The sequence below is a fragment of the Oncorhynchus mykiss genome, chromosome 32 (assembly GCF_013265735.2).
Source record: "Oncorhynchus mykiss isolate Arlee chromosome 32, USDA_OmykA_1.1, whole genome shotgun sequence".
Classification (NCBI taxonomy): domain Eukaryota; kingdom Metazoa; phylum Chordata; class Actinopteri; order Salmoniformes; family Salmonidae; genus Oncorhynchus; species Oncorhynchus mykiss.
In genome coordinates, this window is record NC_050572.1 from 16,615,282 (window position 1) to 16,634,061 (window position 18,780).

The following is an 18,780-nucleotide window of genomic DNA, read 5'->3' on the forward strand; positions in this document are numbered from 1 at the left end:
ACTATACAAAGACAAATTCCCACAAACTAGGGTGGAAAACAGGCTTTCTAAGTATGATTCCCAATCAGAGACAACGATAGACAGCTGCCTCTGATTGGGAACCCTACCCGGCCAACAAAGAAATAGAAAACTAGAATGCCCACCCAAATCACACCCCGACCTAACCAAATAGAGAAATAAACAGGCTTTTTAAGGTCAAGGCGTGACAATAATTCACTGTATCACAATTCCAGCGGGTCAGAAGTTTACATACACTAAGTTGACTGTGCCTTTAAACAGCTTGGAAAATTCCATAAAATGATGTCATGGCTTTAGAAGCTTCTGATAGGCTAATTGACATCATTTGAGTCAATTGGAGGTGTACCTGTGGATGTATTTCAAGGCCTACCTTCAAACTGCGGGGTGGTTAGAGCGTTGGACTAGTAACCGGAAGGTTGCAAGTTCAAACCCCTGAGCTGACAAGGTACAAATGTGTCGTTCTGCCCCTGAACAGGCAGTTAACCCACCATTCCTATGCCGTCATTGAAAATAAGAATTTGTTCTTAACTGACTTGCCTGGCTAAATAAAGGTACATTTTTAAAAAAACTCAGTGCCTCTTTGCTTGACATCATGGGAAAACCAAAATAAATCAGCCAAGACCTCAGAAACAAAATTGTAGACCTCCACAAGTCTGGTTCATCCTTGGGAGAAATTTCCAAATGCCTTCATCTGTACAAACAATAGGACGCAAGTATAAACACCATGGGACCACGCAGCCATCATACCACTCAGGAAGGAGACCTGCTCTGTCTCCTAGAGATGAAAGTACTTTGGTGTGAAAAGTGCAAATCAATCCCAGAACAACAGCAAAGGACCTTGTGAAGATGCTGGATGCAACAGGTACAAAATTATCTATATCCACAGTAAAACAAAGAAATAACATGGAACAAAATCGCCATAAAAAAGCCAGACTACGGTTTGCAACTGCACATGGGAACGAAGATTGTACTTTTTGGAGAAATGTCCTCTGGTCTGAGGAAACAAAAATAGAAATGTTTGGCCATAATGACCATCATTACAGTGCCTTGCGAAAGTATTCGGCCCCCTTGAACTTTGCGACCTTTTACCACATTTCAGGCTTCAAACATAAAGATATAAAACTGTTTTTTTTTGTGAAGAATCAACAACAAGTGGGACACAATCATGAAGTGGAACAACATTTATTGGATGTTTCAAACTTTTTTAACAAATCAAAAACTGAAAAATTGGGCGTGCAAAAGTATTCAGCCCCTTTACTTTCAGTGCAGCAAACTCTCTCCAGAAGTTCAGTGAGGATCTCTGAATGATCCAATGTTGACCTAAATGACTAATGATGATAAATACAATCCACCTGTGTGTAATCAAGTCTCTGTATAAATGCACCTGCACTGTGATAGTCTCAGAGGTCCGTTAAAAGCGCAGAGAGCATCATGAAGAACAAAGAACACACCAGGCAGGTCCGAGATACTGTTGTGAAGAAGTTTAAAGCCGGATTTGGATACAAAAAGATTTCCCAAGCTTTAAACATCCCAAGGAGCACTGCGCAAGCGATAATATTGAAATGGAAGGAGTATCAGACCACTGCAAATCTACCAAGACCTGGCCGTCCCTCTAAACTTTCAACTCATACAAGGAGAAGACTGATCAGAGATGCAGCCAAGAGGCCCATGATCACTCTGGATGAACTGCAGAGATCTACAGCTGAGGTGGGAGACTCTGTCCATAGGACAACAATCAGTCGTATATTGCACAAATCTGGCCTTTATGGAAGAGTGGCAAGAAGAAAGCCATTTCTTAAAGATATCCATAAAAAGTGTTGTTTAAAGTTTGCCACAAGCCACCTGGGAGACACACCAAACATGTGGAAGAAGGTGCTCTGGTCAGATGAAACCAAAATTGAACTTTTTGGCAACAATGCAAAACGTTATGTTTGGCGTAAAAGCAACACAGCTGAACACACCGTCCCCACTGTCAAACATGGTGGTGGCAGCATCATGGTTTGGGCCTGCTTTTCTTCAGCAGGGACAGGGAAGATGGTTAAAATTGATGGGAAGATGGATGGAGCCAAATACAGGACCATTCTGGAAAAAAACCTGATGGAGTCTGCAAAAGACCTGAGACTGGGACGGAGATTTGTCTTCCAACAAGACAATGATCCAAAACATAAAGCAAAATCTACAATGGAATGGTTCAAAAATAAACATATCCAGGTGTTAGAATGGCCAAGTCAAAGTCCAGACCTGAATCCAATCGAGAATCTGTGGAAAGAACTGAAAACTGCTGTTCACAAATGCTCTCCATCCAACCTCACTGAGCTCGAGCTGTTTTGCAAGGAGGAATGGGAAAAAATGTCAGTCTCTCGATGTGCAAAACTGATAGAGACATACCCCAAGCGACTTACAGCTGTAATCGCAGCAAAAGGTGGCGCTACAAAGTATTAACTTAAGGGGGCTGAATAATTTTGCACGCCCAATTTTTCAGTTTTTGATTTGTTAAAAAAGTTTGAAATATCCAATAAATGTCGTTCCACTTCATGATTGTGTCCCACTTGTTGTTGATTCTTCACAAAAAAAATACAGTTTTATATCTTTATGTTTGAAGCCTGAAATGTGGCAAAAGGTCGCAAAGTTCAAGGGGGCAGAATACTTTCGCAAGGCACTGTAAGTTTGGAGGAAAAAGGGGGAGGCTTGCAAACTGAAGAACACCATTCCAACCGTGAAGTATGGGGGTGGCAGCATTATGTTGTGGGGGTGCTTTGATGCAAGAGGGACTGGTGCACTTCACAAAATAGACGGCATCATAAAGAGGGAAAATGATAAGGATATATTGAAGCAACATCTCAAGACATCAGTCGGGAAGTTAAAGCTTGGTCACAAATGGGTCTTCCAAATGGACAATGACCCCAAGCATACTTCCAAAGTTGTGGCAAAATGGCTTAAGGACAACAAAAGCCCTGACCTCAATTCTATAGAAAATGTTTGGGCAGACCTGAAAAAGCGTGTGCGAGCAAGGAGGCCTACAAACCTGACTCAGTTACACCAGCTCTGTCAGGAATGGGCCAAAATTCACCCAACTTATTGTGGAAGCTTGTGGAAGGCTACCTGAAACATTTGACCCAAGTTAAACATTTTAAAGGCATTGCTACTAAATACTAATTGAGTGTATGTAAACTTCTGACCCACTGGGAATGTGATGAAAGAAATAAAAGCTCATATAAATCATTCTCTCTACTATTATTCTGACATTTCACATTCTTAAAATAAAGTGATGTTCCTAACTAACCTAATACAGGGAATTTTTACTAGGATTAAATGTCAGGAATTGTGAAAACGGAGTTTAAATGTATTTGGCTAAGGTGTATGTAAACTTCCGACTTCAACTGTATGTTTACATTGCCAAAGAGAGTGAAGTAGATAATAAACAAAAGTGAAATAAACAACAAAAAATGTACAGTAAACATTACACTTACAAAAATGTCAAAAATTCCAAAAGAATAAAGACATTTCAAATGTCATAATATGTCTATATACAGTGTTGTAATGATGCCAAGAGTGCGCAAAGCTGTCATCAAGGCAAAGGGTGGCTACTTTGGAGAATCAAATATAGAATATAAACTCAGCAAACGATGAAACGTCCTCTCTCTGTCAACTGTGTTTATTTTCAGCAAACTTAACATGTGTCAATATTTGTATGAACATGACAAGATTCAACAACTGAGACATAAACTGAACAAGTTCCACAGACATGTGACTAACAGAAATGGAATAATGTGGCCCTGAACAAAGAGGAGGTCAAAATCAAAAGTTACTGTCAGTATCTGGTATGGCCACCAGCTGCATTAAGTACTGCAGTGCATCTCCTCCTCTTGGACTGCAGCAGATTTGCCAGTTATTGCTGTGAGATGTTATCCCACTCTTCCACCAAGGCACCTGGAAATCCCCAGACATTTCTGGGGGGAATGGCCCTAGCCCTCACCCTCCGATCCAACAGGCCCCTGATGTGCTCAATTGGATTTAGATCCTGGCTCTTCGTTGGCCATGGCAGAACACTGACATTCCTGTCTTGTAGGAAGTCATGCACAGAGCGAGCAGTATGGCTGGTGGCATTGTCATGTTGGAAGGTCATGTCAGGATGAGCCTGCAGGAAGGGTACTACATGAGGGAGGAGGATGTCTTCCCTGTAACGCACAGCGTTGAGATTGCCTGCAATGTCAACAAGCTCAGTCGAATGATGCTGTGAGATACCACCCCAGACCATGACGGACCCTCCACCTCCAAATTGATCCCGCTCCAGAGTACAGGCCTTGCTGTAACGCTCATTCCTTTGACGATAAACGCGAATCCGACCATCACCCCTGGTGAGACAAAACCGCGACTCGTCAGTTAAGAGCACTTTTTGCCAGTCCTGTGTCTGGTCCAGCGACGGTGGGTTGTTGCCGGTGATTTCTGGTGAGGACCTGCCTTACAACAGGCCTACAAGCCCTCAGTCCAGCCTCTCTCAGCCTATTACGGACAGTCTGAGCACTGATGGAGGGATTGTGCGTTCCTGGGGTAACTCGGGCAGTTGTTGTTGCCACCATCCTGTACCTGTCTCGCAAGTGTGATGTTCAGATGTACCGATTCTGTGCAGGTGTTGTTACACGTGGTCTGCCACTGCGAGAACGATCAGCTGTCCGTGCTCCCTGTAGCGCTGTCTTAGGCATCTCACAGTACGGACATGGCCATTTATTGCCCTGGCCACATCTGCAGTCCTCATGCCTCCTTGCAGGGTGCCTAAGGTACGTTCACACAGATGAGCAGGGACCCTGGGCATCTTTCTTTTGGTGTTTTTCAGAGTCAGTAGAAAGGCCTCTTTAGTGTCCTACGTCTTCATAACTGTGGCCTTAATTGCCTGCCATCTGTCTGTAAGCTGTTAGTGTCTTAATGACCACAGGTGCATGTTCATTCATTGTTTATGGTTCATTGAACAAGCATGGGAACAAGCATGGGAAACAGTGTTTAAACCCTTTACAATGAAGATCGGTGAAGTTATTTGGATTTTTACAAATTATCTTTGAAAGACAGGGTCCTGAAAAGTTTCAGTTTATTTAGATTTGTGGGTTTACAAAAATTTTGATTTTTGGGTTACTACATGATTCCATATGTGTTATTTCATAGTTTTGATGTCTTCACAATTTTTCTACAATGTAGAATGTATAGTAAAAATAAAGAAAAACCCTGGAATGAGTAGGTGTGTCCAAACTTCTGACTGGTACTGTATGTCGGCACAACCTGTAATAATCATAGTAGTGGTTAGTTATTATTTACAGTAGATAGTCCAGCAGGTAGAACAATGTGTTTTTTGCTCATAGTAGCTGTCATACGGTTGTGATATAGATAGGGTTTTAGACATGTCTAGTCTGTAAGGTACAGGCAGGCTTAGACCATTATGTGTTTCAGGCTTATCTGTACCTAACCTACTGTAGCATATTCCCAAAGGCTTTATGTTCCTAGTAGGAATGTTCGTATAGGATGGCAGTTCCCCAAGTCCCGCTTTCCTCTGAGCCTTCTACTATGGTATATGTTTGCATCTGGCTCAGACCTCGCCAGCGAGCCTCAGCCTGGGGCGTAAGCTGCACTGATCTGGGCTTAAACTTTTCCCCTTATGTGTTCCAGATTATTGCCTATAACAGACGCACTTTCGAAACGGCCCGGCACAACTTGGTCATAAACATCATGTCCACAGAAGGTAAGAAAGAGAGAGAGAGACAAAGGACAGGCTTAGTGAGGAGATGATTAAGCAGGATGTTCTTTATTGAAATCTAAAGGGTCACCTTCAATGATGACACCCCCATGAATCCTGATTAGGGTTGTTACGGTGACCGTATTACTGCCACACCGGCGGTCACGAGTCATGATGGCAGTCAAATTCCACGTGACCGTTTAGTCACAGTAATCAGGCTTCTCCAAGCTCTACCAAACTTGCTAACTGCCTGATACTCAGCACTCTATTGTCCCTCTAATCACTCTGACATCGATGCAAATATAATCAAAAATCTAATCAAACACTTCATTAGAGCCATGAGTTCATGTTGTACAACATTTCTAAAGGCTATGCAATTGCGTGACAAAAAAACAGAGTTTCGATGGCCTCGATTAAAAAGAGGAGGAGCGCATCAGCTTTGTTTAGGCTAGATCAACTATATGTATTTGTCAACTTTCCTAACATTATGCACATTGCTTCTCTTTACAACAGCAGTATAGCCTACCTGGCTGGCATGAATGTCCTCCATTCCCTATTTAAGTGCATAGATAACATGTCTTTTTTCCCCTGTCCTTGTTCCGAGACTGGTGCATAGATAACATGTCTTTTTTCCCCTGTCCTTGTTCCGAGACTGGTGCATAGATAACATGTCTTTTTTCCCCTGTCCTTGTTCCGAGACTGGTGCATAGATAACATGTCTTTTTTCCCCTGTCCTTGTTCCGAGACTGGTGCATGGATAACATGTATTTTTTCCCCTGTCCTTGTTCCGAGACTGGTGCATAGATAACATGTCTTTTTCCCCTGTCCTTGTTCCGAGACTGGTGCATGATAACAGTCCATTCTAAATCAAAACAAATTCCAAACATATACTATTTAATATATGTTAAGACAAGATTAAATCAAGAATAGTCTGATGGGTGACAATATTAATTAATCACTTGTGAATGATGCCCAGCTTGTGTGCAGTAAGGCAAGAAATATCGCATGCCTTTTTTTTTACAACTTTTTCACATCATAGGGAAAGGGGGATACCTAGTCAGTTGTACAACTGAATGCATTCAACTGAAATGTGTCTTCCACATTTAACCCGACCCCTCTGAATCAGGGAGGTGATGGGGGCTGCCATAATCGACATCCACGTCTTCGGCAGACAGAGGGTTAACTGCCTTGCTCAGGAGCAGAACAGATTTTTAACTTGTCAGCTCAGGGATTCAATACAGAAACCTTTCGGTTACTGGTCCAACGCTCTAACCACTAGGCTACCTGCCGCCTAGGCTACCATAGTTGCACACCTCATGTAGCCTAGCCAATAGGCCTATATGTTTTGATAAGGTTTGTATCACAACCAAAAAAAATCTTAAAATTAAGCACATTAATCCGCTTTACAACGAGTGTAGAGCCTAACTGGTATACATAAGCAGCATGTGAGTTTCAAGTTTGGTGAAGATCATTTTCACCATAAAAATGCACCTTTTTAATAAAAGCATTACATGCATAATCAGATTTGCAGTCACTTTTGAGAATGGTGTTTTCCTGCTAATTGATTGCATTTTGGAACATTTGTGCTTATAGCCTGCTGCCGTGTGTGCATTGCTGTGCTTATAATGTGAGGAAATAGCCTAATAGTTTAGCAACATTTTAAGCTAAACGTTCTAACCTGTTGCGTCAACCTAATTGATTTTAACCGGGGTTTTTTTATGCTAGTGGTTGTATTAATTTGGGATCTATCGCATCCCACAACTGTCCCAGACTATGTTTGGAATATTTATTTCTTGCACAGAATAGAATTGTTAAACTTTTGTACTATGGGGGATAGTAGATTGACATAGGCTCGAGCTTTTGCTGTTCGTTAGGCTTACTCATCTTGTTGGCTGACGAAAAGTAAACGTGGACAGTTCTTCCAACATCTTCAATATGCACCTCGGAATTCGATAAGGACACACACGTCCCCGATATGTCTGTCTTCACTTGTAGCCTGTGAGAAGGACCCAATCACGCGACGGGCATTGGTTAATAAGAACTTAGATTTCTGAGAGAGCCATGTGAGTGCTTCGGGGGCATGCAGCCGGGATAAGGGAATTATAATTATTATATTCAGCCAAAGTGCACAACGGCTAATGGCCTCAAAAGGCATGGATTATTTTAGGGGGCATTGTGGCCACAGAAAGAGGATGCCACTGGGAAATTTGAGTCCTTAAGTGTGTGAAGCCTGCACAAGAAACAAAGCAGAGCTCGTGCCTTTCATGCAACTGTTTTCAAATCATCATTAGAGTCGCATCATGCAGCCTTGGAATGTATTAAACATCAAAACATACAGCCCAATGTTTGTATCACAACTAAAGTTGCATAAATAACCCTAAATGAAGCAATAAGGAGGACCTGCTTCTTTGTTAACCACTCAACACAGAATAGCCACATGTGACACTCCCTCAAATCATTTGGAGAAAATATTCTTTCTATTTTATTCAGCTCTGTTCAATTGTATTCTTCATACTATAAATGAATGACATGGAATTCTAGGCAAATCTTGTCTGCTAAATTAACTTGTGTAGTCTACAGCTATATCAGGGTCTAACATCTACATTTTAGATAACACTCCTATCCAGAGCGAGTGCATACATAAAAAAAAAAAAGTCATATTGGTCATCCGTGGGAATTGAACCCACAACCCCAGCATTGTAAGCACCATGCTCTACTAACTGAGCTACATGGGACTACATCAGAGTAAAGACAACTCAAAGTATGCAATTATTTTCTTCTGAAATAGACTACATTTTCTTTATATCATGTTTCTTTAGACCTGTCTAAAATAAATAATGGATTTATTGTGATGGTATAGGCTATATTACATGGATTTATTAGACATTTTAAAATGTAGAGGTCTGTATCCGTGGCTTGTAGGCTATGCGTGGAAGCCAGTAAATGCTAAATGTGTTTATGTGAGACCGGCAGTTATTTGCTTGACAATCACCAGCTGACAACATTTCATGACCGCCACAGTCCTAAATTCCTGATAAAGACTAAAAGGCCCAAAAGCTCCTATTTCAATTTCTTTCAAGAGTGGCTGAATATCATTCACATATCCACAATGACATCCCCTAAAAGGACAACACAACACACTCAACCAAACCGACAATTTCTAAATCAAGTCAACACCTTATAATACGATACTCACATCTGTGTAAATTAATAAACACACATCTGAAAATGAACAGATTCTGTATCTGTAATCTCTCTCTTCCCCTCTCTCCCTCGCTCTCTCTGTCTCCCTCCGTCCCTCGCTCCCTTACTCCCTCCCTTTCGCCCTCCCTCTCTCAGAGTACCCACTGCCGTACCAGGCAGAGTTCTACATAAAGAACATGAATGTGGAGGAGATGTTGGCAAGCGAGGTTCTGGGAGACTTCCTAGGGGCAGTGAAGAACGTGTGGCAGCCCGAACGCCTCAACGCCGTCAACATCACCTCAGCCCTGGACAGGGGCGGACGTGTTCCCCTGCCCATAAACAACCTCAAAGAGGGGTGAGGGCATAGAAATAGAAACAGAAACACATCTCTCTATGGGTGAGAGTGACCCTCTTTAGCACAGTTCAAAACATGGTTTAACCGAGTATGAGGATGAATTTACATATCAACATCACCTCAGCCCTGGACAGGGCCGACATGTTCCCCTGCCCATCAACAACCTCAGAGGGGTGAGGGACAGGGTCACCCTCTGCAGCCCTTACAGGACCAGAGCAGTTTGATACATAGTTTGATGAATTGATGAATTCAAGTATCTTTAGTTGAAAGAGAATGATGAATTCAAGTATCTTCAGTTGATAGAGGATGACTCATTCAAGTAGCTTCAGTTGATAGAGGATGACTCATTCAAGTATCTTCAGTTGGTAGAGGATGATTCATTCAAGTAGCTTCAGTTGATAGAGGATGACTCATTCAAGTATCTTCAGTTGGTAGAGGATGATTCATTCAAGTAGCTTCAGTTGATAGAGGATGACTCATTCAAGTATCTTCAGTTGAAAGCAGATGATGACTTCAAGTACATTATCTTCAGCCCTTACAGAAACAAGAGAGAGGTTGATGATGAATTTAAATATTGCCTGGTAGATGTAAGACATAACAGGATGGTTTGTTACCTAAATATTCATCCTCAGAAAGTACTATAGCAGCTTTAGAATGCCTTGTCTACAGTCATGATCTAAGTCTTGTATTTTGAATAAGCACCTTCATAACATTTTGTGCATCAGTTGCAACAAACATGCACTTAAATATGCTTATGACCTTAATGTAAAAACTCCCATCCTTTCTTCTCACTTTACAGCCTGTCTCACTGTCGCATCCTGCTGAGGTTTCCTTTAATTGGAATGCAGAGAGTGTGTGTGTGAGAGGGAGAGTGAGAGAGGGAGAGGCAGAGAGGGAGAGGGAGAGTGAAAGAGGGAGAGTGAGAGGCAAAGAGAGGCAGAGAGAGAGAGAGGAAGAGGGAGACAGAGGGAGCGATCCAGATCAACACACTGAGTGTATTAGACATTACAGCCTCAGAGAGACACTGGCAGGCTGTTTGTAGCAGTCAGAGAGAATGAATCCCCACATGAATTGTCATGTTGTTCATATATTGTAACATGCATGGGGCCCATTTGGGAAGATAAAGGTAGAGGAGAGCCCCATAGAAAGACTTGGCCAGCAGGGCTAAGATTCCCTGTAAGTACAATATCAGGAAGCTCTCCATGCTGACTGAGACAGGAGGGGGAAAACACTATGTGGTTCATAGTGGGATTGTGAAAGTGTATGTGAGTGGTTAGCAAGATATGACTGTGTAACCTAGCTGTTAAATCGTCCTCTCATCTACCTATAATGCGCTTGCGTGTTTGTGTGTAGATTAAGGCGTTAAAATCCTTCCTCCCCAGTGTGTGTGTGACTGCACGTGTGTGCACATGTGAGTGTGCATGCACTGTACATCTACATCTTGGCCTTAAGATTCACCTAGTCATAACAATATTATCAGATATACCACTAACTGTCTGTCCTTTTACCTGTATTATCAGATATACCACTGTCTGTCTGTCATTATACCTGTATTATCAGATATACCACTAACTGTCTGTCATTATACCTGTATTATCAGATATACCACTAACTGTCTGTCCTTTTACCTGTATTATCAGATATACCACTGTCTGTCTGTCATTATACCTGTATTATCAGATATACCACTGTGTGTCTGTCATTATACCTGTATTATCAGATATACCACTAACTGTCTGTCCTTTTACCTGTATTATCAGATATACCACTGTCTGTCTGTCATTATACCTGTATTATCAGATATACCACTGTCTGTCTGTCATTATACCTGTATTATCAGATATACCACTGTCTGTCTGTCATTATACCTGTATTATCAGATATACCACTGTGTGTCTGTCATTATACCTGTATTATCAGATATACCACTAACTGTCTGTCCTTTTACCTGTATTATCAGATATACCACTGTCTGTCTGTCATTATACCTGTATTATCAGATATACCACTGTGTGTCTGTCATTATACCTGTATTATCAGATATACCACTGTGTGTCTGTCATTATACCTGTATTATCAGATATACCACTAACTGTCTGTTTGTCATTATACCTGTATTATCAGATATAACACTAACTGTCTGTCTGTCATTATACCTGTATTATCAGATATAACACTAACTGTCTGTCTGTCATTATACCTGTATTATCAGATATAACACTAACTGTCTGTCATTATACCTGTATTATCAGATATAACACTAACTGTCTGTCTGTCATTATACCTGTATTATCAGATATAACACTAACTGTCTGCCTGTCATTATACCTGTATTATCAGATATAACATTAACTGTCTGTCATTATACCTGTATTATCATATAGACCACTGTCTGTCTGTCATTATACCCGTATTATCAGATATAACACTAACTTTCTGTCTGTCATTATACCTGTATTATCAGATATTTCCACTGTCTGTCTGTCTGTCATTATACCTTTATTATCAGATATACCACTGTCTGTCTGTCATTATACCTGTATTATCAGATATACCACTGTGTGTCTGTCATTATACCTGTATTATCAGATATACCACTGTGTGTCTGTCATTATACCTGTATTATCAGATATACCACTGTGTGTCTGTCATTATACCTGTATTATCAGATATACCACTGTTTGTCTGTCATTATACCTGTATTATCAGATATACCACTGTCTGTCTGTCATTATACCCGTATTATCAGATATACCACTGTGTGTCTGTCATTATACCTGTATTATCAGATATACCACTGTGTGTCTGTCATTATACCTGTATTATCAGATATACCACTAACTGTCTGTTTGTCATTATACCTGTATTATCAGATATAACACTAACTTTCTGTCTGTCATTATACCTGTATTATCAGATATTTCCACTGTCTGTCTGTCTGTCATTATACCTTTATTATCAGATATACCACTGTCTGTCTGTCATTATACCTGTATTATCAGATATACCACTTTGTGTCTGTCATTATACCTGTATTATCAGATATACCACTGTGTGTCTGTCATTATACCTGTATTATCAGATATACCACTAACTGTCTGTTTGTCATTATACCTGTATTATCAGATATTTCCACTGTCTGTCTGGCATTATACCTGTATTATCAGATATAACACTAACTGTCTGTCATTATACCTGTATTATCAGATATACCACTGTGTGTCTGTCATTATACCTGTATTATCAGATATACCACTGTCTGTCCGTCATTATGCCTGTATTATCAGATATACCACTGTCTGTCTGTCATTATACCTGTATTATCAGATAGACCACTGTCTGTCTGTCATTATACCTGTATTATCAGATATACCACTGTCTGTCTGTCTGTCATTATACATTTATTATCAGATATACCACTGTCTGTCATTATAACTGTATTATCAGATATAACACTAACTGTCTGTCATTATACCTGTATTATCAGATATAACACTAACTGTCTGTCTGTCATTATACCTGTATTATCAGATATACCACTGTCTGTCTGTCATTATACCTGTATTATCAGATATAACACTAACTGTCTGTCATTATAACTGTATTATCAGATATAACACTAACTGTCTGTCTGTCATTATACCTGTATTATCAGATATAACACTAACTGTCTGTCTGTCATTATACCTGTATTATCAGATAGACCACTGTCTGTCTGTCATTATACATGTATTATCAGATATACCACTGTCTGTCATTATACCTGTATTATCAGATATACCACTGTCCGTCTGTCATTATACCTGTATTATCAGATATACCACTGTCTGTCTGTCATTATACCTGTAAACCACAGGAGGCTGCTGAGGATAGGACGGCTTATAATAATACCTGGATTGGAGTCAATGGAATGTTATCAAACACCTGGAAACACATTCTTGATTTGCTTGGTACCCTTGCATTTATTCCGTTCCAGCCATTAAAATGAACCCGTCCTCCTCAATAAAGGGGCCACCAGCCACCTGTATTATAAGACAGTGTCTAAGTCACTGCCTCCCTCTCCAGTGTGTATGTGATGGTGGGAGCTGACGTGCAGTTCTCTTCCTGCCTGAGGGAGGTGGAGAACTTCCAGAACCAGCTCCGCTGCAGCCAGGAGATGGAGCCTGTCATCAGCTGTGACAAGAAGTTCAGAGCCCAGTTCGACATCGACTGGTGTAAGATCAATCTGGTGAGGACTGGACAGGACCCTGGAACCATGGTGTGACCTCTTGACCTGTTCTCTGACCATGCCTTTCAAAAATTGTAGTGTGTTTTTGTAGTGTCATATGCACACACACACATAAACCCACACAAAACTATGCCAAACAGACAAACACACACACACACACACACACACATTTTTATAGATCAGAGATTCTGAGGTGTTGTTGATTGTTGTTCATGTGCTTTTTTACATTGACAGTAGCATCATGTATTTGGACAAGCCATTCCACATTCGCCATAAGAAAAATGACAGTTAGGTATATTTGAACATGTATTTGGCTGAAATCTGGAGGGAATAAGAAGGAAATGGGAATCCTCAAACTGGGATTTCTGGAAAACGTCTCAATTTAGGGGAAATAACCAGAATTTACCACCCTAATATCTATAGTAAATGAAGTGCTGATTGAACCTCTGTCTTCTCCAGGTGGACATCACCAAGATGATCATGATCCACAGTAACCGTCCGGACCCAGGGACGGGGGTCCTGCCTGACATCGGGGGGTACAACCCCCCGCCAGAGTCTCTGAAGAGCAGGGACTTCTTTGCCGACTTCCTCATCACGTTGGCGGTGCCCTCGGCCGTGGCCATGGTCCTCTTCAGCGTCCTGGGTTACTCCATGTGCTGCCGGCGGGAAGGGGTGTAAGTGTGCTGCTTTCACTTCTGACAGAAACAGACACACACAGACACTTTTCTTTCTAGTTGTCACATAGGGGTTCTCAGATCCTGAGGGATAGACTGATTACTCTGAGTGCAGTGTCACAGACCCAGTCAGTTAAGGGATGTTTAGTTGTGCTACTTAGTCACTATAGATGGACGTCAAGAGGTTTAATATTCTGGAAGCACAGCTTGTCAATGACCATCCAGTCTCATGGTCGATGTATGTTCTCCATACGTTACACTGTTCTGTCTCAGCTTTGATTTCTCATATTCATCTTGATGGTTATTAGCATAATCATTATGACATTGATGGTCAATCAACCATTATATTGCTCCTCCAACCCTCATTTACAGGCTGACAGAGACTGTGTCCCTCCACCCACCACTCAGTGTGTCCATGAAGTACTGTTTGTTCCTTCGCCCGCACCATTCATCCATCCAACATCACGTGCTCTCCATTCGCGTCTGTGTGAATGTCTTTTAACTATTAATATTAGTATTTAATTCATTCATTTTGTTTTGTTTCTAGGGATAAAAGAAACATGCAAACACCAGAGTAAGTGTTAATTCTCTCCTGTGTTTTTTTTCTTTTGAGTTTTGGTTCCTTTTAGTTTGGATCCCCCCTTCAAATAATTTGCCCTTTCACCTTCTGCTTTCGAATCGCCATGGTGACATCCTCATGTCCATTCATACTGTCATCTGTGTGTTTTACATCCCGTCATCCAATGAGCTGCTCAAAGCTGCAGGGAGGTGTTAGAATGGAAGTCGACCTTAACTGATCCAGGGCCAGATATTGATTCACCACCTCTAATGGGGGAGGATTGGGAGATACAGTAATCTTATCCTACATCTGTGGTTAAGGAGAACTTATATAGTTTTGTACCTGAAGCAGAGAAATATCAGACCAGTGTTATTTACAGAGACAGAGAGGAGGTGAGGGAGAGAGAGGAGGAGAGAGATAGGGAGGGTGGAGAGAGAAGGGGGAAGGGAGAGAGACAGAGATCGGGAGAGGGGGAGAGAGAAACAGAGAGGGGGGAGTGGAGACACTCTCAAACAAACTCCATTAGACTCAGCAGCCAAATAACCAATAGTAACAAAAAAAACAGTTCCCTCCTGTCAAAGAGAAACACTCTTTATGCTGTTGGTCTACAAAATATTTCCTATATAATATATACCTTAATGCATGTGTGTACATTACACTAGAGTGTGCGTGTTGACTGCGATGTTAAGGATACAACAATATTAGGGATACAATGAGTCCGGATATCTACTTCCCCAGGGTCAGATGAACTCATGGATACCATTTGTATGTCTCTGTGTCTCATAGTTAGAGGTAGTTTTGCAAGCCAACGCTAATTAGTGTTAGCACAAAGACTGGAAGTATATGGGTGCCTACTGAATGCTATCAGATACCCATAGACTTCCAGTCATTGCATTAACAAACTACCTCTGACTTCCTTCATACTGGACACAAAGACATACAAATGGTATCCATGACTACATCTGACTGCCAAAGTACCACTTTAAGACTTAAGATCTATTTCTGTATTATTTAAATATGATTGATTTATTTTCTGTCCGTCTCTTCTCTCCTCAGTATCCAGTTAGTGCATCACAGCTCCATCCAGAAGTCGACCAAGGAGCTGCGGAGCATGTCTAAGAACAGGGAGATCTCCTGGCCCCTCTCCACCCTGCCTGTCTTCAGCCAAAGTGGGGAGGTGGTGCCCCCCATACACCCAGACAACTACGAGACAACAAGCATGCCCCTGATGCAGACACAGACGTGAGTCCTGGCTGAGTGGCTGGGGTGTCCAAGCACACCAAGTGGCTGGGGTGTCCGTCCAAGCACACCGAGTGGCTGGGGTGTCCGTCCAAGCACACAGAGTGGCTGGGGTACTCACATACAAGGACAGATACACACACTATATTTCCTCTGCACCTCTCTCTCTCTCTCTCATACACAAACAATACACGTGCGCACACACACATGCATTCACAATGTTGTTCTAATACAGTATGTATTGAGCTATACCATGTTTACAACCAGCATAGTGAGACTTTTGTCGAAGCTCTCCGAGTAAAACTGGTTTAAACTCTAAACACTAAATCTGTCATATGATTTCTAGTATGGCATGGCTCAGGAAAACCAGAGCAAATGGGTCCTGTTAATGGTTTCAAGTAAAAATGCTTTCCTATGATAATTATAGAACGCACATTCTATACAAATCAAATCAAACTTTATTTGTCACATGCGCTGAATACAACAGGTGTACAGTCGTGGCCAAAGTTTTGAGAATGACACAAATATTAATTTTCACAAAGTCTGCTGCCTCAGTTTGTATGATGGCAATTTGCATAAACTCCAGAATGTTATGAAGAGTGATCAGATGAATTGCAATTAATTGCTATGTCCCTCTTTACCATGCAAATGAACTGAATCTCCAAAAAACATTTCCAGTGTGCTACCATCAGAGTCCTGTGTCATGCCAACAGTAAAGCATCCTGAGACCACTCATGTGTGGGGTTGCTTCTCAGACAAGGGAGTGGGCTCACTCACAATTTTGCCTAAGAACACAGCCATGAATAAAGAATGGTACCAACACTTTCTCAGAGAGCAACTTCTCCCAACCATCCAGGAACAGTTTGGTGACGAACAAGGCCTTTTCCAGCATGATGGAGCACCTTGCCATAAAGCAAACGTGATAACTAAGTGGCTTGGGGAACAAAACATCCATATTTTGGGTCCATGGCCAGAAAACTCCCCAGACCTTAATCCCATTGAGAACTTGTGGTCAATCCTCAAGAGGCGGGTGGACAAACAAAAACCCACAAATTCTGACAAACTCCAAGCATTGATTATGCAAGAATGGGCTGCCATCAGTCAGGATGTGGCCCAGAAGTTAATTGACAACATGCCAGGGCGGATTGCAGAGTTCTTGAAGAAGAAGGGTCAACACTGCAAATATTGACTATTTGCATCAACTTCATGTAATTGTAAATAAAAGCATTTGACACTTATGAAATGCTTGTAATTATACTTCAGTATTCCATAGTAACATCTGACAAAAATATCTAGACACTGAAACAGCAAACTTTGTGAAAATGAATATGTGTCATTCTCGAAACTTTTGGCCACGACTGTAGACCTTAACGTGAAATGCTTACTTACATACAAGCACTTAACTCTTCTTGAACTGCACTGTTGGTTAAGAAAATATTTACCAAATAAACTAAAGTAAAAACAATTGAGGGGGGGGGTCAATATAAATAGTCCAGTGGCCATTTGACTAGTTGTTCAGCAGTCTTATGGCTTGGGGATAGAAGCTGTTAAGGAGCCTTTTGGTCCTAGACTTGGCGCACATGTCCTTATAATCTGTTGACCTCTAATTTCAGAAACCTGCAGAACCAGATTCAGATACCACAGCAACAGCCATCAGGTTAGTATTGAGTTCTGCTTTAGTACGATTGGTCTATTATCTCATGGACCAATGAAAATGTATACAGTAAAGCCCTCACTAAGTAACATAACTACTTTGGACATAGATTCATCATGGTCATCCTCAATTATCTAACCTATCACATTTTAGATTAAATAACATGGAGGCTCACTTCTGATAACATAGTTAATGTTGACTGCAATAGTTTTCTTTCCTGATTTTTCCTTTTTATTCACCTCAATCAAATATATTCTTCCACCCACCTACTGTTCTGTAGTTACTGTGTCTAACTAGAATATGGCTCCCGCTTGTGTGCATGTCAATGAACTACAAGAGGGCCCTCTAACTGCTGTCTAACTGCTCTGTCTAATTCATCGCTCTGTCTAACTAACAACTCTGTCTAAACCACTGCTGTCTAAATAACTGCTCTTTCTAAACCACTTATGTCTAAACAACTGCTCTGTCTAACTAGCTACTCTGTATAAACCACTGCTCTGTCTAACTAGCTACTCTGTCTAAATCACTGCTGTCTAACTGCTCTGTCTAACTAGCTACACTGTCTAAACCACTGCTCTGTATAAATATCTGTTCTGTCTAAATATCTGTTATTTCTAAATCACCGCTCTGTCTAACTGCTCTGTCTAAACCACTGCTCTGTCTAACTGCTCTGTCTAAATCACTGCTGTCTAACTGCTCTGTCTAACTAGCTACTCTGTCTAAATCACTGCTCTGTCTAACTAGCTACTCTGTCTAAATCACTGCTCTGTCTAACTGCTCTGTCTAAATATCTGTTCTTTCTAAATCACTGCTCTGTCTAACTGCTCTGTCTAAATCACTGCTCTGTCTAACTGCTCTGTCTAAATCACTGCTGTCTAACTAGCTACTCTGTCTAAATCACTGCTCTATCTAAATCACTGTTCTGTATAAATATCTGTTCTTTCTAAATCACTGCTCTGTCTAACTGCTCTATCTAAACCACTGCTCTGTCTTAATCACTACTCTGTCTAAATCACTACTCTGTTGTTCTTTTTACTGCTAACAAAGGAGATAGAGAGAATTATTGTATGTCGACATTTCGGAGACTGGAGGCAAGTATACTGGTCTGGTTTTGTTTAAAGGAATCTCTCAACTATAGGAGAGAATAT

General features: G+C 41.1%; 1 protein-coding gene across 4 annotated transcripts in view; it reads left to right on the top strand.

Annotated features, from left to right (window-relative positions):
• Positions 1–18,780, top strand: part of LOC110488017 (epsilon-sarcoglycan) — a 33,291-nt gene that overhangs the window by 11,683 nt on the left and 2,828 nt on the right. The window contains exons 4-11 of one of the 4 annotated variants that reach the window (XM_021559969.2): positions 5,674–5,746; positions 9,080–9,278; positions 13,344–13,506; positions 13,966–14,180; positions 14,728–14,754; positions 15,796–15,981; positions 17,592–17,635; positions 18,680–18,723. In XM_021559969.2, coding sequence (XP_021415644.1) covers positions 5,674–5,746; positions 9,080–9,278; positions 13,344–13,506; positions 13,966–14,180; positions 14,728–14,754; positions 15,796–15,981; positions 17,592–17,635; positions 18,680–18,723 — 951 coding nt within the window. The remainder of the gene's footprint in view (positions 1–5,673; positions 5,747–9,079; positions 9,279–13,343; positions 13,507–13,965; positions 14,181–14,727; positions 14,755–15,795; positions 15,982–17,591; positions 17,636–18,679; positions 18,724–18,780) is intronic. The other 3 variants (XM_021559970.2, XM_021559971.2, XM_021559972.2) reach the window with 3 other exon arrangements.